The sequence below is a fragment of the Mesoplodon bidens genome (assembly GCF_964165515.1).
Source record: "Mesoplodon bidens genome assembly, chromosome: 12".
Classification (NCBI taxonomy): Eukaryota; Metazoa; Chordata; class Mammalia; order Artiodactyla; family Ziphiidae; genus Mesoplodon; species Mesoplodon bidens.
Window position 1 is genome coordinate 77,109,473 of NC_138168.1, and position 25,839 is coordinate 77,135,311.

Consider the following 25,839-nt stretch of genomic DNA (forward strand, 5'->3'; position numbering starts at 1 on the left):
CCCTTGTCTCTTAGGATCTGTTCCTCAGAGCTCTCTGAGAGGCTGTCCCCTGGGCTATAGTCTTCAGTAAGATCTCCAAATAAAACTTAACTTGCAACTTTTATGTTGTGTGTTTTTCTTCAACAAAGTTTAGTGACAGGTAACTGACAAGTAGTGGCATAAACTAATACAAGGTTCACTAGATACATTCTTGTTCATGGGTAGGTCCAGGGCTGGCACTGTGGCTCAAGCAAGCCTTCAGGAGCTCAGACTGTCCTCTCCCTTTCCCTTTCCCTTTCCCCTTTCCCTCCCTCCCTCCCTCCCTCCCTCCCTCCAGTTTTAAAATGCTGCTGCATCTACCAGGAGGGAAGGAGAATCAGGGTAAAGGGAAGAAGGTAAAAGGGCAAAAACCCAAAGGCACTTCCCTTACAAAGCTTTCCTAGAAACCCTGTATGACACACTCCACTTTACCCTACTCATTTCTTCATGCAGCATCTGTTCCCAGAGCACCAGCTATGAGCACAGGGCACTGTTCTGGGTGCTCTTATTCCCATTGACAGATGCAGAAACTGAGGCACAGAGAGGTTGATAAATGGCCCAAGGCGACACAGCTAATATGTGACAGATCCCAGATTGGCTCCCACTTAAGAATTCATGCTCCTAACCACTAAGGTCTAATTCCAAAGTACCTGTAGTTGTATTGCTTAGGCAGATAGAGAGGTGAGAGGTGCATTGAGCTCATGAGCACTATGTAAATAGCAGCAGTTAAAACCTCCACTTCGGTTTCCCTTGGAATTAGGAGCAAATTTTATTCTTATATAAGCCGTGTCTCTCATTTATCTATAGAGGCAGGAAGGTCCAAAATAAATCTCAAAACTTCACCTTAGCCAATATTTATAAACTCTTTTCTACTAAGTCTTTCACTAGAGTTGAACATTCTCTGATGTAGTTTCCCTTTCTTTCATTACCTGTGGTGAAAAAGCCCAAAAAATATAGTAGCATGATGGAAGAGGAAGATATAATAAAAGGGAGAGAGCTGTGTTCTGTGGTGGATAAGATGGATAGAGTTTATAAATATTCTGTGCAAGCATTTATTCCATTTGGCTTTGCTTCATTCTCGGAACTGTTTCATCTGGCAAGCTGGTGACTCTTTCTTTGGCCGTGCCACATGGCATGTGGGATCTTAGTTCCCCGACCAGGGATCGAACCTGCACTCCCTGCATTGGAAGTGTGGAGTCCCGACCATTGGACCGCCAGGGAAGTCCTGGTGACTCTTTGGAAGGTGTCAACTTTCCTTGTTTCCCCCTCAAAAATCTGTCTTCCCCTCCTCTTTCCTCTAGACTCCAGGGGAGAAGCCCCAGCAGGCATTCATGTGTCCCCTTTGGTCCCCCCCGCCCCCCCCCCACCTCGTCACCTGCTACCTACTCTCTGGATTACTTGCGTCCCTGTCATCCACCCTCTGCCTGCCTGGATGCCTCCTCCCTCCATCTGCTCCAGGTAGGTGGAGCTCCTGCAATCTCTCAGAGGGGCCATATTCTCCCGCGGACGCTGAGCCTCTTGATTGCTGCTCCTCTGGCGGGGTGCCCTGTCCCCTACTCTCGCCGTCCTCCCCACCCCCCTTACCTGCGCAAGCTCTATTCAACCTTCTTTTTATTATTTTTGGCCATGTAGCATGTGGGACCCCTGCATTGGCAGCGCCGAGTCTTAACCACTGGACCGCCAGGGAAATTCTTCCATTCAACCTTAAAAGCCCAGCTCTGGCCTTGCCTCTCCCAGAAGTCTTCCCTGATTTGCAGATGGAGGTGAAGCGTCCCGCTGCTGGACTCTAACCCCTGAGCTCTCCTGCTGCTGTTGCAGTGGACTGCACTTATGGGTGCTCTTAGGTGGTGACTGTGTGCGTGCGTGTGTGTGTGTGTGTGTCACCTCCCACGCTAAGGCCAGGATCTTTTACATAAAAGGCTTTCAGTAATGTTGGGTACATGCGTGAGTGAGTGGGTGAGTGCACACTGGTACATGCCAGGTCTTCTCCACCCCATGAGAATCCCTCCATCCTCCCAAACCGTAATTCCATTTCTCTCCCCTCCTAGTTGCTAAACTTCTCCCCTAAAGCCGGACTCCTCTCTTCCTTCCCTGCTGAGATGCCCTTCCCAAGGTCCGAGGCCCCTCCCCCTCGCAGATGCTTGTTGCATTTGGCACTGATTTTCCCTTTGGTCACGCTGCTCTCTCCGCCCTTAGCGTCCATGACTTTGTGGTTTCCAGTTTCTCTCCCCGCACTTTATGCCCACTCTTGGCAGCTCCCTTCTTCCCTGCCCACCCCTTACTCTGGTTGTTCCCCTGGAGCTTTCATCCAGCCTTCAAGTTCTCCCAAGATACCTACCCGACCCGTGGCTTTGAACCACTGTCTCGGGCACCCACGTCACATCTACGCCTCTCCGTCTGCACCATCCCCCCATCTGGTGACCTGCCTGTTTGCAGTCTTTATTTTTTTATTTTTTATTTTTTTGCGGTACGCGGGCCTCTCACTGTTGTGGCCTCTCCCGTTGCGGAGCACAGGCTCCGGACGCTCAGGCTCAGCGGCCACGGCTCACGGGCCCAGCCGCTCCGCAGGACGTGGGATCTTCCCGGACCGGGGCACGAACCCATGTCCCCTGCATCGGCAGGCAGACTCTCAACCACTGCGCCACCAGGGAAGCCCCTGTTTGCAGTCTTTTGTCTGATGTCTGCTCATTGCGATTCCAGTCACCCCAAGCTGCACATTCTTATGGTAGAACATACCACCCCTTCTTTATCCTTCCTTCTCACTGTGACAACCTGTTCTTTGCCCATATGTCCCCTCTTTTGTCCTAGGGACCACTTTCCACACTTCACGCAGCCTTTACCTCTTATTCCCACTCTTCTTCCACGATTCCAAAACCTAACTGCCAAATCTTGTTGCTCCTACTTCTACAACTTTCCCTTGTTCCCCTCCTTTTCATCTTCACTACTCCACGTGAGACCCTTAACGGTCTTCTCACGAACCGGAAAAGAGCATTCAGGAAGATACTCCCTAAAGCACAGTTAGGCAATTAGGTCCCGTCACACTGAGAGGATGCTGAGATCCCCTCAGGGACACTTACAATTGAGGATCTCTGCAGGCTTTCACCTTCGTGATCAAAACCCGCCCCCCGTGCCTCCTCCTCCCCCTCTCCCCCCCATAGAGCACCAGCTCATCTTTACTGCTGCATCTCCCAGTTTCCCAGCCACATGACCCAGTTCCAGACCCACGGGATGCTCTTGTTTCCAGATGCCTCCTGGGTTGTCTGGAGTTCCTGCCTTGAAAGCATTTCCTTCTTTTAAGTCCTGTTTTAAGGACTGCTTCTCCTTGAATGCTTTCTCAATCCCGTCGCCGGCTGTATTCTTTCCACCTGTTGGATTCCAGTAGCAATTTTGTGTGGATTTGATGTCTCTTAATGTACTGTCATGTGTGTCATCATCATCATTGTTGTCAACATTATAGCACTGCTTCTTGGGTTATTTATGTGTATTGGGCACTGGTGCTAGTCACTTTCATTGTACGTTATCATTTAATTTTTCATGAACTCATTGAGATACGTACTATTTTTGAGGATAAGTACCTTGCCTAAGGTCCCAGAGCAAGAGACAAAAATCCTAATCTGGTCGAAGTGCCATTATAGCCTTGGGGTTAAGATGCCTGGCCTGAAAGCAGATTCTCTGGGTTCGTATCCAGGTGCTTTCTTCCAACTCTTGGCTAGTTACTTACCTTTATATCTACAGATTCCACAACTATAAAATGAGGATAACCATTACAGTACTGGCCTCGGTAAGCTGTCAGGCATCTAATAGGCACTCAACAATCTTGTCTGTTATCATTGTCTGTTCCGTCTGACCCAAGTTCATGCCCTTGCCCCTGGCTCTAGCCCCTTGTGCACTTTTCTCATCCCAACCCAACCCAGCATGATCATGGGCTCCTTGAGGCCATGAACTCACTCTCTTCCTCTCTTTGGATTTTCTTTAATATCCAGAACAGTGGTTTGCATAGAGCAAGTGCTCATTAAATACTTGCATCAAATTTATTAAATGCCCCCAGTACTTTGAAGTAAGATTAAAACTGGATTCTCTCCAGGACTGGAATTACAGAAGACCTCCTTTGGTCTCACCTGTTAGCTAGCATATGCCAGTGTCTCCCTAAAATGATAGCAGTGTCATATGAAGTCAGTGCTTTCTGCTTGTGAATATTAGGATTAAAAAGACACCTGTTAAAAGCATTTTAAAAAACATGTAGTGGAGAGAATGGCAGTTTCCACAGATCCCCGGATCTCCTTCTAAGAGCTGCCACTCCCCTTAGCACCCGATTCCATTCTGCAGTCTTGTTCAAGTTGGGCTCCACATAACGTCTCCAGATAAAGGTATGATATGCAGAAGCACACAAATATTAATTTTAAAAAATCCTTAAAATGTTTTAAACCTGCAATTTTGTTGGGAAAGTACACTTGTTTTATTTTATTCTTCGTAACAGATTTATTGAGTTATAGTTCACATACCATACAACTCACCTGTTAAAAAGTATACAAGTCAGTGGGTTTTAGAACGTCTATTCTCGGGGGTTTTTGTGACTGTCACCACAGTCTGTTTTGGAGTACTTTTGTCAATTCAAAAAGAAATCCTGAAATGTGTAAGAAATTTCAGAAGTTCTTTCGAGGTGGGACCTCCTCCTCTTCCTCAGTTAGCTCGTTCCCAGCGCCTGGGCTTGAGGAGAGGGGCTCAGGCTTCATCCGTTGGTGGAAGCCCCCTGAGGGCAGGGGCCGAGGCCTGTGGTCGCGTGGACTCCTGTGTGACGAGCCGGGGCTCTCTTTCTCACCGGTAAACGTGAGCTCTAGAAGCCCACATGCACGGTGACTGTTTATCAGTCCTCCTTGGGAACAGACCAGAGTCAGTGAGACTTGCTGATGAGGCCTGCGGGTTTGCTGGGAAATCCAGGTCAAGCCGTGTCCCCCGGAGCTGAGACTAATGCATCCCGTTTCCACATCCTGTTTGTGGCAGAGCTGTGGGGCGTGGAGGGGAACACCACTTCTTTCCCGTGGGGAAAGAGCACGTGTGAGGAGTGCAGCAGCCTTGTGGAGGCACGTTCTTCAGAATGGCTCACAAGTCGGTTCGGCCCGGTTCAGGGGGGTGCGTCCGCACTGTCCCCCCAGGAAAGGGAGGTGGGCACTCGTGGCCCGTTAGAGCCGCACCAAAGGCGACTCAGGCCCCCAGTGTCTGGTCCTTGGAGCTCACAGGGAGGAGGGGGCGATGTGAGACAGGCAGACAGCAAACATAAGTTTCAGAAAATAAATAGGCTGCACCAAGAGCGAGGCATCACCATATGTATTCTGTATTCCTTTGCTTTAATCAGTTGAGCAGTAGCCATCTGCCAGGGCTGTGGCCATGAGGGCAAGGTCACTGTCCAGGGACTGGGCTTCCAGTCTGTCTGTGATTGTCAACCCTCCAGGCTTCAGCTCCCAGTGACACGGCAGTGAGCCTGAGTCAGGGGGTCTCCGGGTTCCTTCTAGCCTGGGACATCGCTCATTTTCTGACCCATTCCGAAGCGTGCTGGGCACCGGCCAGGCTCGCCGCGTTCACTGTCGCTCGTGTCAGCTTTGGTGTTGGACAGAATCCGAGCCTGAATTTAAGCTCTACTAGTTGTGGGATTTAAATTCTCCAAGCCTCGGGTTCCTAATCGATAAAACGTGCAGAATAAAAGCCCCTTCCGAGGGTGGTTGTGTGAAATACCCAGTGCCGTGCCTGCCTAGGTAGGTGCTGTTCTCTCCCCAGCCGCAGAAGGTAGGGTGCTGCCCGGCACGGCAGTGCACCTGTGGTTTCCATCCTGCGTCTCAGTAGACGGTGCCAGACACGCGGCTCGTAGTGGCCACGGTCACTTACAATGCACCTCTCCCCCATGAACTCTCCTGTCCTTTCAACGCCCCAAAGATAGGAGGGTGGGGGAGGGCCGGGAGACAACCACCGTTTTCACAGAGCCCGTGCGGTCGCAACGTGCTGAAATATGTGTTTGTGTGGGCCGCACACGTGTGTGCTCCATCACGCAGCATACTTGAGGGGCTCAACATTCCAGAACGCAGGGGCTCCAAGTAAGAGCAGCTGTGCCGGAATTCTCCACCTCAGCTGTTTCCCTCTGAAAACTCTATGGCCCCGAGCTCCGTCTGGTGAGGGAGCCTCCAGCTGACCCAGCCCAGCTTGAGTCCACGTGCCTGGGCTGCATCGAGCGACTGCAGGAGGTATTTAGCGTGCAGAGGTGGCCACCGATGATTGTCTGTCCTGCAGGAGAGGTGACCAGAACACTGGGCTGGGGAGGGGGGTGGCTATCAGTAAATAAATAGCATTCCTTTCCTGGCAGGATAAGGGAGGACCCATACCTACAACTTGTGTGTGTAAATCCTCCTAACAAAACTATAATGTAGATGGTAGTTGACAGTTAAGGAAACCGAGGTTTAGAAAGGCTAAATGATATCCCAAGATCACGAGTCCAAAAACCTTGGTTGAAGCAGTGGTGGAATTCCAATCCAGATCTGTTTATCTGCCAGCGCCACGCCTTTATCATAGACTCCACCACCAGGACCACACAAGGATGGATGCACTTAGGGAAGACAGGCTAGGCCTCTAGTGAAGTTCAATTGAATAAACACTTTTCATGTTTCGGCTGTGTGGACGAATATGCTAGGCCCTGGAAAGATGAACAGGATAGGAAAGGTCGCCATCCTCTGACACCCCGAAGAAGACAAGACGCAGTGATATGATACCCTGTAGGCACAGTGCAGAGGGACTGAAGGAGGAGGGACCGCCCACCCCTGCAGGGAGGGGCGGGGCCGAGAGCCACATAAATTCCCCATCAGTCAGGGTTCTGTTGGAGAAGCAGATGTTAGGGTCACGTCGTTATAGCATTTTGACCTCCTGTGTCTATGGAGGCTGCTCCCTCTTTGTCCAGGGATGTGGCCTGAAGTCTGCAGGACTGGCACTTGGGGCAGAAATGATGTGGGAAAGTGAGGAAAGAGGACAGATCGCCGCCTACAAGGATGGGCTGAAACCCGGTCATCTTCACGACCACCCAGCAAGCCTCCAACATCAGGAACCTGCAGGAGGGGCTGGCATCCTTCCCCGGGAGGGAAACAAGCCACAGGCCCAGGATCGGAGACCCCGAGGAGGAGACTGGGCAGGAATGCGAGCACTGCAGCCCAGCTGCTGCCCTGCCACTCAGTGACCCAGGGGACACGTGACGACATGTGTTGGCCTTAGCAGGGCCTCATGCCCTGCACTGACCCTGAAGCCCAGAAGGAAAACAGCTACCACGCCGCTTCTGCTTTGCGCACCTCACGTGAACCATCTCACATGGCCCACGCTGACCCGGTCGGGGGAGGGGATCTGGGAAACGTAGTCCAGCTGAGCTAAGGTGACGGGCTGCAGATCCACCACAGCTCCCGAAGTCAAGGCTCAACCCTGCCCCGACCTTCTCTAAAAGCTTTGTCCAAATAAAACCTCACAGTCAGGAAAACGCTTGAAGCATATCGGCTGCTTGTTTTAGCTTAGTGTATTCTGTATTCGCTTCTGAAAACCTCACTGGCAGTACTGCTTTCCATATTCTGGAGGTGGTGGAGTACAAGGAGGGGGCGGAGAAGGGAGGATGGGGAACGCGTTTCCCATTTTCTACCGGGTTCCAACAGTGGTTCCAAGCACATCCGCAAGGCAGAGTCAGCTGGAGGGCTTGTTGAAGACAGACCCTCGGGCCCCACCCAGCCCCGATGAATCGGATTCTCCAAACGTGGAACTCTGGAGCCTGTAACAAGTTTCCCAGGAGGTTCTCAAGCAGCAGCTTGGCTTTACGAACTCTGCCAAAACCTGTTTCTCGTCAGTCGGATTGAAGCTCTGTGCTTCTTCTCCGCACCTCAGTCACCAGTGGATCCCGGGGCCGCTCAGATGACGCTGGTGGACGTCAGTAACCGTCATGGTGTCCCTGGCAGCGCTGCCTGGTGTCCGAATCACCTCTAGCAGGTGCTCGTGCGTCACTTCAGATGAAGCCACAGAATCAGGAGGAAGGATGTGAAGCAATCAATCCGAGAGCAGAGTGAGACCAGCCAGCGGAATTACAAAGTTCAGGGAGGAGTCGGCAGCCCCTTCATGGCTTTGAATGTGGAGGGCACGAGGATGTGGCAGAGGCGATGTGCGGGGATCTAAAAATGAGGTCACCAGACTTACTGTGGTGATGACTGCACGGTATATACAAATATCACATCACTGTGTTGTACACCTGAAACTCATATGAGGTTATACGTCAAGTGTACCTCAATTTAAAAAATGAGATCTGAGAAGATAGGAAAGCTTGAGTTCCCATTTTCATAGTATTTATAACATCCAAACGTTTTTCATCAGCTGTGTCTCGAAGGAATTAAAAATGAAAAAAAAAAAAAAAAGAGGGCTTCCCTGGTGGCGCAGTGATTGAGAGTCCGCCTGCCGATGCAGGGGACACGGGTTCGTGCCCCGGTCTGGGAGGATCCCACATGGCGCGGAGCGGCTGGGCCCGTGAGCCATGGCCGCTGAGCCTGCGCGTCCGGAGCCTGTGCTCCGCAACGGGAGAGGCCACAACAGTGAGAGGCCCGCATACCGCAATAAAAACCACCCAAAAACAAAAACGAAAGACTGTGGCAGTGGTCGCTATGGAAAGGACCCGATCCTTTGTGCTGCCGGCCAGGAGACGTAGGGCTGGCAGGTGGCTCCCATGCCCCTGTCCTAGAAGGCGGTTGGTCCTTGTGCCTCCAGCACGTGATCAGGCAGCCAGGAAGGGCCCTGCATGCCCGCAGCTCTTCCAGCTTTGGCCTTCAGAGGCGGCTTCACTGACTCCCCCCTCCCTTCCCAACAGCTGACAGAAGAAAGGCTGGCAGCAGCCCTGGACCCCGCATCCCTCCCCAGGTTCCTCTGTGTCCAGATGGCACAGCGGCCAGTGCGGCCGGCGTGGCTTGGGTGATGGTGAATGGGAGCCACTGTTTGTTTCCACTGAGAAAGTTCTGACCCACTTCCGGAGCCATCGCCATGGAAACAGACTGAAGAGGTCATTGAAAGGAGCCTCTTTTCCTCCTGTCTCCCCTCTCCCTTTCCCCATCCCGAGGCTCTGGCGGGTAGGGGCCAGCTCTCTGCAGCCTGGCTTTCCCTGCTGGTCCATGCAAATTTGATAAGAATACCAAAGGGCGGTTTTCCTTACTGTGCCAGCCTCTGCTGGGATAAATTACCCCATATGCACCCTGTACCAGGCAGAGTGGCACTCCCTTGCCACACCCGTTCCTGAGCTCAGGGCTGCATCACACATACTGATAACCAAACAGCCTTCCAGAGGAGCAGGCAGGTGCTTCCCTGTTGATCCAACCAGCCTCAAATCTCAGCCACGTTTCCTTGCAGAAAAGCCTTTCTTGGACCACATATTTATTACACATATGCAGTAAATTTTAAAGGGGAAATAACTAGAAGGAAGGAATAATTGTGCTCTATTTACAGAATAAACAGCAGCCATTAAAAATGTAAACAAATCTACTTACAGGTTTTTTTGTTCTCATTTTATAAAAACTAGCTTTTGTTGTGAAAATAATGTGATAAAATCCTGTTTTGGTTTATTTTGGTTTTGACAGTAATTTAGTAATTCTGAAGATAATAAAAACCTGAATAAAATGTAAACTTTGGGACTTCCCTGGTGGCACAGTGGTTAAGAATCTGCCTGCCAATGCAGGGGACACGGGTTCAAACCCTGGTCCGGGAAGATCCCACGTGCCACGGAGCAACTAAGCCCGTGCGCCACAACTACTGAGCCTGTGCTCTAGAGCCTGCGAGCCACAACTACTGAAGCCTGTGCACCTAGAGCCCATGCTCCGCAGCAAGAGAAGCCACCGCAATGAGAAGCCCACGCACCTCAACGAAGAGTAGCCCCTGCCCGCCACAATTAGAGAAAACCCTGTGCGCAGCAATGAAGATCCAACGCAGCCAAAAAAACAAAAAAAAATTAAAGTTCGCATCGAGGCCGTTAAAGGAAGGCATTGGTTTTTACTGTTTACACCAAAACGAGAATGAACCGAAGTTCAAGACCCCTTTTTTTTTTTTTAACTCTTTAATTTGTACGCCTGTTGAGGAAACATCGAAAGTCAGAGCTTGACCTGGGGCTGCAGCCACCTGCGGCCAAGTCACAAACGTAAATTGCACTGTCAGTGCCAGTAAGTGCACATCATTTTGGCTTCGGGCTCACAGTATCGTGACTCTGGTTTTTAGTGGGTAGGACATTGGATTGGACGTCGGAAGAGCTGAGTTTAAGCCCCAGCTCCGTGACTTAGGGACAAGTCACTTCCATGAATACTCCAGGCCTCAGTCTCTCCATCTGTGTAATGGGGCTAGTTCTTTTCAGGGTCTCTGTGAGCCTGAAATCTGATGAGATATATATGAATGTGCTTGATAAACCCAGACCAATGCTTTATAGAAGTTTGTCATTTTTACTTCTTAACAACCAAATCTGTAGTGTTGAGGCACACGGGGGCATATTTTTTTCATAGAGCAAGGAGTCTGGAGGTAGGTATTCCAAGGAATTATTTCCTCTACTCCCATATCCTTAGTATGTGACTTTCTTCCTTATAATAAAATGACAACTGCTGGGGCATTCTGCCCATGTTTCAGGCAGGACCAAAGGAAAGGGCAAAGGGCAAAAGATGTGTGAAAACTGAGTCAGTTTCTTCTCACTGTGAAATCACTAGCTTTCCCAGAACTTTACCCTGCTGTAAAGTTCCAGTTATGTCTTCTTGGGCAACCCAGACACCTGGCCTCCACATGCTGCAAGGGAGTGTGGGTGGGTGAGGAATTTAACAGGGCACACTGCCACCCAAGCAAAATCAAGGTTCTCTCAGTAAGAATGAAGACGAGAATGGATATTGAAATGGAAATCAACTGGCCTTGCCAGTGCTGAGCACTCACTCAACTGTTCGTATCTCACAGTGCGTCAGTATAATCTACTGAATTATCTTGTATGCTCCTGAAGGTATGGACCATGCGGTGTGTATCTCCTTCATCCAGCTGCAGAGGGCTTCATTGTCTGTACCAAACATGAAACACTGAGCAAGAAATCATCCTTGGGTGTTTTTATAAGAGACTGATTAGTTATTGATGCCTTTTTATATGAACTTTCATATAAAGATAATATTACATACCTTCCACTGTGTCACGTGGATATTCTGAAGATAAGTTACTAAATCTGAAGCACTTGGGAAGGCATTTATAACTTCTCGGTGCTGAGATAGATGCCAGTACTTTCCACAGTGCCATGAGCATCACAGCTGGCATCCACAGCACAGTTTTAGACAGGTTAGACCCAGCAGGCCACAAATGAAGAATGTGGCCCAGATGGAAAAGAGGAGATGCACTGAGAGGTTTTAGAAACCTTGGAGGATGACCATCTGTGATCCCAGGTTGGACTTTCCCTGCCCCCAGCACCCATCTGTGGGCATGTTGAGCTCTGCACTTCTGCACTTTGTATAGTCTTAGCCGGAGTGAAGTTGTGGCAGCGACACAACTAGGCCATGGGCCTCCCTTGTGGAGAGATGGCTTTTGGCTGCTTTTCAGATAAGAAACTCAAACTTCTGACAGTGTCCTGCATCATTAACTTTCGGCACAAATTACCAGTTGGTGAATGAAAGGACACACATCTCTTTCAATGCACCATTGTGAAGGATTTGCAGACTCAACAGGGGTGGAGCCCTGCTCTTGGCCTGGAGAGCTTGTTGGTCACCTCCGAGGTGCCAGAGAGCCAACCCCTTCCATGTTGAGAAACTAAGTGCATTCTAGAGAAGGACTACGAGAGACTTGACCCCATAAGGAGAGCTGGGTGAGAGCAGAGGCCAGCGGTCACGATCGCGGTCTTCTTGGTGGTGGTGCTTATCACGTGCAGGCATGTTCTAAACACCATGCAAGTCACAGTTCACTGAAACCTCTAGAAAACCCATATGATCAGTAATAACATTGTCCCCATCTTGCATAGGCTGAAACTGGGATTCAGTGGGACTAAGTGGCTGGTCCAGAGTTGCTAGTTAGTAAATGGTAGTGCTGTCTTTGAACACTGGCAGTCGGACTCCAGAACCCACCTTGCGAGCCGTTGTGCTGGGCTGCTTCCTGGGTCGTGGCCTCAGAGAAACATTAGAGATTATGTCATTCATGTCTAGATACCAGTGAGCTGCCCATGCATCTCCATGTTGACATCATGTCCAATCATTCGTGTATTTTTTTCATTTTAAGAAAAACATGGACTGCTTTCATAAAGTGCAGTTGAGAAGTGGAAGAGGAATCACTATGTCCATTCTAACTATGTGAGGGCAGGTAGTGTTAAAAAAAAATGGCATGCTTTGCAGCAGAAGAGATCTTGTTTAATACCTAGAACTTCCACCTCCCTAATATAATTAGCAGAGGATTGAGGGATAACAAAAATGATTGTTGTTAGAAGGCAAGCTGCACACCCAGGTTGGCTGTGTCTTTCTGTTTTTCTGGATAAGATGCTCCTCTTGAAACATCTTGTATGGAAGGAATAGGCTCACCTACAGTGATTCTGATGGCATTTTTAAAACCAAAGATATTATAAAGCAGAGAGTAGAATAAGAAAAATTTGAAGAGGCCAAAACTCATGGCTAGAAATTGCAAACTTTTCAAATGTTCTTTGAGCATTTTCCAAGTGTGAGAATTTGATTTGTGTGGTAAGAGACCCTCCTGAAATTGGAATGAAAGATTGGGTGGTATTCTCTTTTGGGGTGGGCGGGGCCTGTACCGTGCAGCTTGTGGGACCTTAGTTCCCCAACCAGGGATCGAACCTGCGTCCCCTGCAGTGGAAGTGAGGCGTCCTAACTGCTGGATTGCCAGGGAATTCCCTGGTATTCTTGCTTTGGGACAATATCCACACTTAAACCTGGAAACCCTGCCATTTCTTTTGGAGAGTTAATATTACATGATTGATGGGCCCCAATTATTTCCCATGATATGTATCCATATGGAAATCTACTCAACATAAATGAAGAATTATTTAGTAAACACTGTGTTGAACGCAGTCAGCTAAATTGGCACAGTTCTTACTGCTTAAGGAAGACAGTAGGATATAAGCAAATATTAATTATACTATGCTGAAAACAATGGATAAAGTGTGTTGGCATCTTGTCCAATTGTTGTTTTGATTTCTTTTTATTTTTTGGAAAATATGGAATTAAAAAAAAATCTTTATTGGAGTATAGTTGATTTACAATGCTGTTAGATGGTTTTTGTTTCTGTCTTTTTTTAATTCTGAGAAAAACATGAATTGCTTGTATGAAGTGAGATTGAGAAGATGAAGAGAAATCACTACATCCGTCCCAGTTTTTTGAGGCAAGTTTATGTAAGAAAAATAAGAAAGAGGAACCTTGGTGATTCAGAAACTGCTGGAGTCTAGAATAGGGGCTGAGTAGCGGCAGTGCTCAGTGGGATGAAGGTGGTATCATCCTGCCCAAAGACCAAGCATATTCGTGTGTTTGAGGCAGCTCTGGGGAGTAGTAAGAGGTCACATTTACTGGGACCTCAACAAGCACCAGGCACTGCCCTAAGCCCTTTATATTCACTGTCTCCTGTAATTCTCCTAACAACCCACCAAGGGAGGTACAGTTTTTACACCACAGTTTTACTTCACATAAAAAAGGAAAATACGGCTTAGGTTTGCGGCAGCGCTGTCACGGGTGTGCCTGACTTCTGAGCGTGTGAGCACTGAGCCTGTGCAGTGTTGGCCACGGCCTTGGATTTGGTTCTTGCCTTGATCACTTAGGAAGGTGACCTTTCAACAAAAAGCCAGAAAGTACAGGCCAGGAATAGAGTGTGAAATGAAAGAAAAAGCCCCTATGGCGAGTGTGTTCACCAGGGTGACAACATGTCACCATCGTTGTCATCGGTACTGAATATTCAGGGAGTTCTAACAATAAGCCAGCCGCATGGCAAGAGAGTTACCTTCCATCCCAGCCAGTAAATTGGCAAGCTAATTTCCACTGTGTGTATGAAATACAATGGTTTATTGGCTGGGAAGGGCCCCATCAAGGGTAAAGCAAGAGATTACGGAGGGCACGGAATTTAAGGAGGCACGCACTCCCTGCAATCCCCCAACCCCAAGAGTGGGGACCCTCCATGTCGGATGCCTTATCCTAGCCCTTACCCCGTGGCTGGGGAAAGGGTGGCCCTTAAATTTTCATGGCAGACAGTGGATAGTGTGAGCTGAATTTTGTTTCATGTTTATTTCTATTAAATAGAGAAGAAATGCTCCTATATGAAAAATATCTTTGCTACCCAGAGGATAATAAGAAATGTCAAATTAAGGAATTACCTATTTTACACAAAATGATTTGTCACTAAATATGAAAAATATAAATGTGAGTAGTTTGTTATATTTAGGTAAGGTATAAAGCAAAAGAAGGGAATTCCCTGGCAGTCCAGTGGTTAGGACTTGGCGCTTTCACTGTTGGGGACCAGGTTCGATTCCCTGGTCAGGGAAGTAAGATCTCACAAACCACGTGGTACGGCCAAAACGAGAAAAAAAAAGAATAAAGCAAAAGAGAATATTAACTACTAAAAACGCCCTCAGCCCATTTACCTTCTCCCTCCCCCGTGCACGTATAATTCAATAACACAGATGCCTCAGTCCTTTTTCTGCATCTTGAGGAAAATTGCTGCTGGCTTTGGGGACTGCCTTGGCAGGCCAGGGGATGATGCAGGCAAAGACCCAGACACAGCAAAAGCTCTGATCCAAAATCCAGCAGGAAATACACTAATAATGTATATGAGTGTATTTCCGGAGACTCAAGATAAAGGAACATTTAAAACCTCTTAAGTATACATTTTCCAGTAACATGTAACACATGGTCCTTTCTTAGAAATGAGGTTAGAACAGTTTTTCTTTTGTTTTTTGTTTGGTTATAATGAAGTTTCTGGACAGTCCATCAGAACAAAAACACAAAGTCTATTTTAGGAATTCCTTTATGCGTGGGCATTTGTTATACCTTTCTGGTGTGCCAGCCTAAGTATGTAACAACGAGATAGAGCTGTCTCTGCCTGGAGGTACCTTAGGCTATTTATCTATAAATAGACAAAAGAAGAAAAATGGGTTTGAGCCAAATGATGTGGCTTCCTTTCCTTCGACAAGCAGACAAGAGGACCATGCAGTAGTAACACAACCGAATCCTGAAAAGTGTTTTTGAAATACTTAGTTCTTATAAACCCATAGGCCATGTTCACATTTGGGGTTGAAAACATGCTCTCTGCTCACAAATCCTTCTGAGTGTCATTCCAAGAACTTACCCAAGAGCCAGGCTAGTGTATCATGTGATGTGATTTTTCTTTCATGTCAATGAGAAGCGATATGTTCAGTGAAGTGGGTGAAGCTTTGGACTCAGACACACAGTTAAGTCTCTGACCACCTCTGTGTCCTTAGGCAAGGTGGACTCCTATATACAAACGTAAAGAATTTCATTTTGACCTTTGTTAGTTTCCTCTTTCACTCTGGTCTTATGTGGATCTCTGCTGTGAAGCAATAGATTCAATGGAAAAATAGAGCAACCTAGAATTTACCCTGTATGGTGCCTGAGGCAGCAATATCATCTGTGTTAAATTGATTTTAGTATTATTCTAGCCAGAAAGGTAAAAGTGTACTTTCCTGGTTTTCCTTCTCTCCACTGGCCCCTCCCCAGAAGTCCCATTGCCTGCTTCCCCTGCTTTTCCTGACCCATAAAAAGTGGATTGCCCTTGAGCTCAGTCTCAGCTTCTGTTCAGTTTCAGTTGGTCTCCTGGCTTTAAATATCCAAGTGACTTCCAAATTCTTAACTCCAGTCCTCAATGAGTCCCCTGAACTTAGACTCACATATCCAACTATCTCACTAATATCTCTGCAGGGGTGTTCAACAAACACCTCAAACTGAACGTGGCCCAAGTAGACCTCTTACTTCCTCCTTTCTTTCCCTACCAGTCTTCCCCAGTGGAGGGGGTGGATGTCATGCCAGCTTATCATTGAGGTATCTGCTCACCTGTCACCTCTTCAGAGAGGCCTTCTCTGTCCATCCTTTCTAGAATTCTCCCTACTTCTCGATCTGCACCCCCCATCCTAGCTCCAGGGGAACAGGGATCTTACCCATCTTTTATTTACTGCTATGATCTCAGTGCTGCAGGGATGCCAGACTCAGAATGAGAGCTTGATAAATATTTATTGAATGAAAGAAGCAATGAATAAGTGAATGAGTGAAAATGAAGGAAGGAAGCAATTTCACAAAGAAGTTGCTAAAGACTGGAGTGTAGGATGAAAAGAATTGGCTCAGTTCTGGGGATGCTGTCCCTCAAATTGATTTTTTGATCTAATTCATGTATTCCTTATAATTTTCTGAAATGAATTTGACCTGCAGGGAGGACTAGAGTAGTTTTAGGGGTCTTGAGGCAAGTTTACACTTATGCAGTTTTGGGGTCTAATAGTAGTAGTTATCGATGAAAAGGTACTAAGATTGAGTTCAGAGACTTTAAATGCAAAACTATTAAATGCTTTAATAGATTCTCAAAGTGCAACCGAATATTAATTATTGCTTCCCAGTCGTTGAAATCTGCGTGGAAATCCCCATCCTTTTTACCCTGTTGACAGTGAAAGTGATGGCTAGAAATAGGCTGCCATTTTCGTCTGCAGTATCCGGCTGGAAGGATGTATTACGAGGAGGCCTCTTTGTTTTGTTCTGTTTTTATAAATTTATTTATTTTACTTATTTATTTTTGGCTGCATTGGGTCTTCAGTGCTGCGCACGGGCTTTCTCTAGTTGCAGGGAACGGGGCTACTCTTCGTTATGGTGCGTGGCCTCTAGGCGTGCAGGCTTCCGTAGTTGTGGCTCGCGGGCTCTAGAGCACAGGCTCAGTAGTTGTGGCACACGGGCTTAGTGGCTCTGCGGCATGTGGGATCTTCCCGGACCAGGGCTTGAACCCATGTCCCATGCATTGGCAGGCAGATTCTCAACCACTGCACCACAAGGGAAGCCTGAGGAGGCCTCTTTAGAACTGACTTCTGAGCATCAATTTCTTCCACCAGGAGATCCGTAAATGACCCCTTCCACCTCCTGCCATCCGAATTTGGAATTTGGTGACATCACTGACTTTTGTTCCTGCTGGATGAATTTTATAATCAGTCTCGAGGAGAAAGGAGATGGCATTTTGCATTGTTTCTCTGCCAGCTTCTGTTGGTAGGGAAGATTCACTGCATCCAAATTAAACTTGATATGGCGTCCTTTTACCCCCTTTGTGAATTGATGAGCTGGGGGACCTCGTGCTTATGAAACATTGGCTTGCTATCTTTGACCAGTATCTAGATTGTGAACTGGTGAAATTTTAAATACAAAATCCCCACTGGCTGCCCTAAGCAAGCTGAATAAAGAAGCTACAGTGCCATCTGCTGGCATTCTGGGGGAAATGCAAATGATGACTAGGAGAAGCACCTCTTATGTAACAAATAGATTAAAAAATGCAAACCCAAGGGTAAATATTCAAAACACATGATAATTTGAAGAAGGTAGATAAAAATAATGAAAAAGTTGTAAGCCAGCGTTTATAGAGGAAAATACAATTATATTTTGTGATAACTATGTAATAGTGAGAATATAAGTTTTCTGTAGTATGAATTTTGGAGTGTTTTTACAGTATTAGATATTCCCATTGGGCAGCACGAGTGAAAAATTGGTTGAAAACTTAGAAATAAGCCTTTGGATTTTTGAAGAATCGTACTGAAACGGGCAATTTTATATACACTTCATGCAGATGGGGAGAGTCAGGTGTATTTTGGAAAGACATCCGGTCCCGTGATACCTCAGTACAGCTCCTTGCTGGTCTGTAACCGGTCAGGGAAACGTGCGCCACTTCTGTAATTTCTGGAGACCATGGTTTTCTGTAAAATTGGGGTTGGATTAAATTGGGCAGAATTCCTTACAACTCGATGAAGTGTATTATTCTAACCCAACAAAGGACTGAAGAAAAGTACTATTTCTTTAGACCATTTTCCCATGAAAATATTTCTTTTAGAAAAAGTGAAAGACATGTACATATTTTTAGTTGATTACATAGGTAAGTAGTTTATCAAGAGCTAGGGATAGTTGATATAGTTGGTTGTAAGCAATTAGGTCTTTAGTGTGAGTATAAAAATAAATGTGCCACTTCCTTTGCCATCAGAGGTCATCTACAGAAAGCTTGGTGATGGTGCTGGTAGATCATGGCCAGTTGAAGTAGGGTGGGCTGAGGCGTATTACCATGACTTTGAGCTACAAATGCAACAGAGTAAAATTTAAAAAACAAAATTTAAGTATTCAAACCTTAGCGTAAACATTCTTTCCGAAGGATTTCCTGCCTTAATCCCCAGTCAGCTAGCCAACTCTACTCAGCTGTCTGCTGGTATTTGCCTTGCTCCTACTTCTGTGGCCTTGAGCACCTTCCTGGCTTGTGTTTTTGTTCCTTCTCTTTTTTTTTTTTTTTTTTTTTGAGGTACGCGGGCCTCTCCCTGTTGTGTCCTCTCCCATTGCGGAGCACAGGCTCCGGACACGCAGGCTCAGCAGCCATGGCTCAGGGGCCCAGCCACTCCACGGCATGTGGGATCCTCCCGGACCGGGGCACGAACCCAGGTCCCCTGCATCGGCAGGCAGACTCAACCACCGCGCCACCAGGGAATCCCTTTGTTCCTTCTCTTCATCCTCTTCCTCCTTCCTGGCCCTCTCCCCTCCCTCCCCCCTCCTCCCCTCCCCCCTCCCTCCCCCCTCCCTCCCCTCTCCTCCTCCTGCTGTTGCTTCTCCTTCTTTGCTGGTACTTTGTTCATGTTTTGTCACCCTCCCTCCATTGTACGTCCCACTTCTTCATGATTGTCCATGTACCTTACTCACAATAGCATCAACACGTTTTTGCCGAACGAAGGAAACTGAAATAGCTATTTCATAGAAGCCTTTCAAGTAAGAATATGTTTAGGGATTTTCTTTTTTGTGTGTGGATTGGAGGGAGGAGAGTATATCCTAGAAGCTAAATGTGGCAAAATGTGCTGGCGAGGTAGATTTTCCGTACGTTTTCTGCACGGGCAGCGTGGTAGAAAGGGCAAGAAACCAGGCCTCAAGTCTAGCTCTTCAGCATCCGAGTCCTTTCCCCTGTTTCCTGTTCTTTGCTCTTACTGTCCCCTCATGGACAGCAGGGGTCTGTCAGGCTGTGGTGCTAGTCAGAAACAATTCTCTTCTCGCAGACGTGGGGTCTGCAGGTGCTTACAGGGCTCAAGTCTTCAAACGGCAGCCAGCAGTCAGCCAGCGTCGATGCAGCTGTTCCAAAGAGAGATGGCTTATCATAGGTGACTCTGCATGAGAGGAAGCCCCCTGCCCCTCTCTGGTCACCTTAAGTTCTAGGGGTCCTTTTTACCTGCCAGGTAGGCAGAAAATCCCTGCTAAGTGACTGGACGTTCTGCTTCTCTTCCTGATTGTTTCAGTGGAACTCTGGCCTCCATGCTTTCTCACGCTAAAGAGTGTTTCGCCAGATGCCACCTCCAGCCTCCATCCGGGTGGACGTACGAGCAGTGAAGGTTCAGGTGTAAACCCCCTGAGCATCCCTGCTTCTGTTCCGATGCAGGCTCCTTCTTCCTGGATTCCTGGTCAGCAAGCTCAGGGACACTGAACTTGCCCTCTCAGCTCTGGACCCACCTAGCGGAAGATTGTGCTCCACCTCTGTTCTTCCCCTTTTGAGAGAACCAATTTTAACTTTCTTTGGTTTCCCTGCCTTCTTCCTTTAAGTTGCTATCTGTCTATGTATATTCTGGAGAAAGGCTTGATCGCCTGGGTTTGGGGCCGGGTTCACTTTTCAGGTTATTTGAGTTCGTCTGCATCCACAGTCACACACTGGCAGCTAGGGTCGGGGAGGGTATGGGCCAAATCTGATGCCCAGACATGTGTTAATGAACTTGGACACATTTTTAGAAATATTGAATTATTTGCCATCCATAAAAATGTGGCGCTCTTGTAAAGGAAATGCAGACTTCTGGCTTCGCTTTGAAATTGGAAGATCTAGAGAAACACGTAGTGCACTTGCCAGATGGCAGCAAGGGACCAGAGGAGCTGCATCCTAGCTGCCTCCCTACTTGGGGCATCCAACCTCCTGTTGCTTGATGTCCACAAACCCCTGCACCCCCCTTGTTTGTCCTCCAGGTGACCACTTTACTCATCTGCCGGGTCTATATTCTTATTATTATTTACCTTCTCTTTCCCACTTACATGAGAGACTTCTCAATGGCAGTAACTTAACATGTAAATAATGATTCACAGAAATGGAAGGCACTTCAGCAATCAGCCAATGAAGTCCATTCCCTTCATTTAATATAGGTCTTACCCTGGAGTGAGCCTTTAATTAGTGTTGACAAAGGCAGCAGATGGCTGGGGAAGGCCATTGGTAAATATTCTATAGAAATTTCCCTGGCTCTCCTCAGTTGATTGACGCTGGGTACCACTAGCTAGGAGGGTTTTCAGTCCTCACATGAAGGTAAAGCTCCCTGGTAATCACACTTGTTTTTCTTTTGTAGGAATCCTCTTCATAAGTCACACTCGGAAGACAGCTCTGTAGGTCAGTACCACTTTTCTTGGTTTAACCATTTTTAATTAATTATTTTCTTTTACTACTTTGCGGAACACATAAGTATGTGAACATACAAAAACCACAAAGGATCCTTCTACCCAGAAATAAACATTGTTAAGATTTTGGTGTATAGCTTTCCTCTCTTTTTCTGAATTTGTTTGGGTTTCAAAAAAGCATAATATGGATTGTATTCTACAATTGAATATATCCTGAGCATGTTCCTTCATGATGGAGTATTTTTTTACAGTAAAATTCTTAAGTCTGCATAATATTCTGTCATATTGGATGTGCCATAATTGAATCAACCAATCTCTTCTTTGCCGGGCATGTAAGTTGTTTGCAGTTTTTTCTCTATCACAGGGAAATGGTGCTACCACTAAAAATCCTTGAGCCTATCCCTGATCACGTCCTTAGGATAAATCCTTCTATTTGGAACTTTTGAAGGAAAGATTATGCACAATTAAGGTGTTATAAAATCCACTCTTGATTTTGTAACATTTCTTCTGTTTGGGTCTAAGAAAGCCTGGCAAAGTAATCATGATTAGGTGCCTAAGTGCTCAAATGAAGCTTTGATTTGGATCTGAATCATGACTACCAGCTTTACTAGTTATGACCTCGGGCAAGTCACTTGCCTCTCTAAGCCTCGGTTTTCTCATCCACAAATGGAAACAAGAACACATCATACGTTCATTGTGAGTGAGTATTAAGTGAGATATGCCATTAGATACAAAGCGTCTGGACATGCTAAGTGCGGGATAAATGTTAGCTCTTGCCATTTTTTTCTTAAGCTGCACCTCCATTTCAGAAACATTAAAATGGGAGAAGGGGAGAGTATAGCTTACAAGAAATACATTCTATTCGCACATTGCTTGTGAGAAAGACTCAAGTAGTGATAATCCTACTTCACTGTAACCTTTCATGGCTGATACTTGCTGTTGTGTTTAGCCCAGAGGTAGCAGACACCTTCCAGATTCTGGGTGCAGAGGCAGCCTCAGGCTAGCGGACTCCAGTTTCCTTCCCAGAGTCCTGGGGATTGTCAGAACATAACGAGGGCATCCCGCTTTGACAAATAATGCCCTTAGCCTGGGAGCCCCTTGCGCGCGGTTTCCACGGGTCTGTTTTGTGCCACACTGCCTGGCACCACCAGTCTAGACTGTGGAAACCAACAGTGCATCACTCCGCTGGACCCTGTTTCCAGTGGCCGTGGAGCAACCAGACACCGAACGGTGACGAAGGCGCAGCTTTGGGTGTGCCCCGTCCACGAGAGCAGATAGGGCTGCTGCTTCTTTGTTTTATTTTTAAAGAATAAAGGGCCACCCTCTTCTTTCCTTTTCCTTACTTTCCCCCTTTCCTCTTGCTTTTGAAAAGGTATTACTTGTTCCTGATGATCACAAGCTGACCAGATACGAAAACTGTCTAGCCATGGCAGTGAATTTGTTTTCACTTCAAAGTCACCCAGAACAGTCTGGGAAGGATGGGAGACAGGAGCGGGGGACCGAGTTGGGAGATGTCACAGCAGGATAGCAGCCTGCTTTTCTCATCATGGTGCCCTGAGTGAGCTGTAGGTAGGTCAGCAGGTAGCCTGAGTATCAGAGAGGTGGGACTCGTGCCCCACCTACGCCATAGCTAGACCCGTGCCAATTCCACACCATAGAGAAATAGCTGGTTCCACGGGTCTGTCAACCCCACAGACACGTGGAACCAGCTCTACTGACCGGTGTGCACAGCACATACCAACCATCCTGTTCTTGTCATTAAACCTGGGATAACAGAAATAAGTCAAGGGTAGATCAACAACAGGAATAACAACAAAACAAAGTTAACTTTTTAAAGTATCCTATTTGTGGTTCAGTTGAAATCATTGTGGCTGAGACCAAAGGGGGAAAACTATACCACAAGACAAGGCAGAATTAGACACACTAGTTAAACATCAAAGTGAAAATAAGAATGCATGTTTTGCCTGCTTTTTTTTTTTTTTGCGGTACGCGGGCCTCTCACAGTTGTGGCCTCTCCCGTTGTGGAGCACAGGCTCCAGACGCACAGGTTCAGCGGCCATGGCTCACGGGCCCAGCCGCTCTGCGGCACGTGGGATCTTCCCGGACCGGGGCACGAACCCGTGTCCCCTGCATCGGCAGGCGGACTCTCCACCACGGCGCCACCAGGGAAGCCCTTGCCTGCTTTTTTGATGTTTCTTTATTTCTCATCTTAACCCTACTGTACCATTTCTTGCTCTTAGGAAATTTGCATTTCTTTTAAACAACTTTATAGGCATTTCTAAGTCTTTTCACAAACTGAAAGAGAAGCACTGTCTTTTTGTGAAATCAAAGTATTCTTACAAGCTTTGAGTTGTAAGGAAGAGGCTACTTTTGTTATTCATGAATTTATTGCTTGTGCCTTTTTTTTTCTTTTTTTAAAGGAAAAGTAGATTGGAAGAAGAAAAATAAGTATTTCTGGCAGAACTTCCGAAAGAATCAGAAAGGAATAATGAGACAGACTTCAAAAGGTACTGTAACACAGCTGGCAGACAGTAGGTCCTTTTAGCTCTACAATGTTAAGAAGCTGCTAATCTAAATGGATGCTGTAAGTTAGAATAAGTCATTGCACGTGCCCATACGCTGTGCAGCTTTTCTGACATTCCTGTCATTACTTTAAGACTTCATCCCAGTGGGGTTTGTTTTTTCTTTTTTTAAATCAAAGAAATCAAATTGGAAAGAGTTCGCAGTCCTTTCTTTTATAACTCTGACAGCAGCGACCAAATATTTCCTTTTCTCAGTCACGTCAACCTCAGGGAGATCTTTACTGGCCCAGATGGACCCTAAAAAGGTCCCGAAAGTCTTAGCATTTGTGAGTTTTGGACCCTCCCCCCTGCCCTGCCACTTGGGGCCTTTGCAATCTTCTGAACTGCTGGTGCTTTTCTGTGGCGGGGACAGTTACGGGGTTGTTACCCTTGGAAACTCTGTCTAATGGGCTGACATCATGGGAATTTGCCCGGACTGCTTTGTGAAGGCAGTCCTGCCCTCCCCTTAGCTGAGTCTTCTGTTGTTGTTTATATAGTAAGTAAATATGTCATCCCTTTGAGGCCCGGTTATATAATTTATGTTTCTCCAGTATTCAGACAGGGAGGGGAAACGAAGCTACTTCCAGATTCCAGTCTGGCTGGATAAGGTTATCATTAGATGAACATTTTTAGTTGCTCACCACTGACACGACTTATTTTCTTTTACAAAATCTTGGTGTCCTCGCCTGTGCAGGATGCTTCTCCAGTTATTCCTACACACGGAAATGAGAAAAATGGACACAGTGTGTGTCAGTGGCACACCTGGGTTCCTCGGCAGCCATCAGTGGGCTTATTTAAGTTGTCCTGCTCTGAGAGAGTTCTTCTTAAGCATTCCCAGTCTTTCATTTTGAGACACACCCAGCATCACTTATGATTCAGAGTAAACCTTGGATTCTAACAAAGTCTTATTTAGAAAGAAAGAAAAGGTGAAAGAGAGAGAAAGGGATGGAGGGAGGAAGCCAACAGTTTACCGGCTCACGTGGATTTCTTTTTTTTCTTTTTTTTTTTTTTTTTGCGGTACGCAGGCCTCTCCCGTTGCGGAGCACAGGCTCTGGACACGCAGGCTCAGTGGCCATGGCTCATGGGCCCAGCCACTCTGCGGCATGTGGGATCTTCCCGGACCGGGGCACGCACCCATGTCCCCTGCATGGGCAGGCAGACTCTCAACCACTGCACCACCAGGGAAGCCCCCTGCCTTCAGTTTTGAGCTAGAAGTTGAGTTCCCCTCACAGTTTGGAAACATATTTATGAGAGTGATACTTTCAGATACGTGCATAGATAGTACCTTCCTTCTAATGATCTCCAGATGTTTCACACCTGAGATTATATTTATTTGCACATGTCCCCTGAGGAACAACAGTCAAATAGATGAGTAGGGATCTAGGCTTTCCCCAGGATGCAGGTTTTGTCCTGCAGCAGACTCTGTGGCCTTCAAGTTCTCTGTCGTGAAAGAGGGTTTCCTCTCCCTCCTCTGCAAAAACATCTTCTTGTTCATGTTTGAAATGGAAGGACGCGGAGAACCTTCAGCCGAAGGAGCCTTGGAGTGCTTGTTCGCTCTAGCCGGGTCTTTAAATCAGGTCCCTGCCTCACCTGTCACTCCAGACGCCCCGTCCGCCTTCTTCCAGAACTCCTCCACTAGACCCTCCATCACAAAAGCTCTGATCATTTTGAAGGATTTGTTTCCATGGTCACATCCATTTGTTCGTGGAGCTTGTTTCCAAGTGAGATAGGCTCACTGGCTTCCTACAAAGCAGCCCATTCCTGGTCCTGTGGCTCCATCAGTAACAGCGCTAGACGGTGCGCCTGAATTACATCCTTCTGTAGTCCTAGATGACAAGCCTTCAAGACTGGCATCCTGTTTTATCTTTTTTTATTTTCTTCTTCAACTGTTCCTGTTGTTTTTCTTCTTCGATCTCTAGGAGAAGATGTGGGTTATGTTGCAAGTGAGATAACAATGAGTGATGAGGAACGGATTCAGCTGATGATGATGGTCAAGGAAAAGATGATCACCATTGAAGAAGCACTTGCTAGGGTAAGAGCGCAGATGTTTGGTTTTCATTTGTAAGCCCTTGACCTCCTGGCATTGAAAAATGTTGGGGGATTGCTACAGACTGAATGCCTCCACCCCAACCCCCCGCGCCCCCCCCCCAAATTCATATATTAAATCCTAATGCCCAAGTCATGTTATTTTGGAGGTGAGGCCTTTGGGAAGTGATTAGATCATGAGGGTGGAGCCCTTATGAATGGGGTGAGTGACCACGTAAAAGAGACCCCAGTGAGCTCCTTTACCCCCCTCCGCTGCATGAGGACACGTGCTTTCTGTGAACCAGGAAGTGGGTCCTCACCAGACACTAAATCTGCTGGCACCTTGATCTTGGACTTCCCAGCCTCCAGAACTGTGAGAAATTTCTGTTGTTTATAAGCCACCCGGTCTATCGTGGTTGGTTATAGCAGCTCAAACAGACTAGGACAGGGACATCAAAGGGTATAGGAATATACTGATAAGATTGATAATGATAAATTACTAAATAACCACCAGAGAAACAGTAAATACAACCATTATAAGCATTAGTTCTATAAGATGCCTTCAACAAACTAAACTTTGACTAACCTCAAAGTCAAGCTTTATC

At 47.0% G+C, this 25,839-nt stretch overlaps 1 protein-coding gene across 2 annotated transcripts in view; it reads left to right on the forward strand.

The window, feature by feature from the left end:
* The window catches only part of SASH1 (SAM and SH3 domain containing 1), a 264,505-nt gene that overhangs the window by 162,052 nt on the left and 76,614 nt on the right, over positions 1-25,839 (forward strand). For both annotated transcript variants that reach the window (XM_081251035.1, XM_081251034.1), the window contains exons 5-7: positions 20,600-20,640; positions 23,069-23,155; positions 25,129-25,241. In XM_081251035.1, coding sequence (XP_081107161.1) covers positions 20,600-20,640; positions 23,069-23,155; positions 25,129-25,241 — 241 coding nt within the window. The remainder of the gene's footprint in view (positions 1-20,599; positions 20,641-23,068; positions 23,156-25,128; positions 25,242-25,839) is intronic.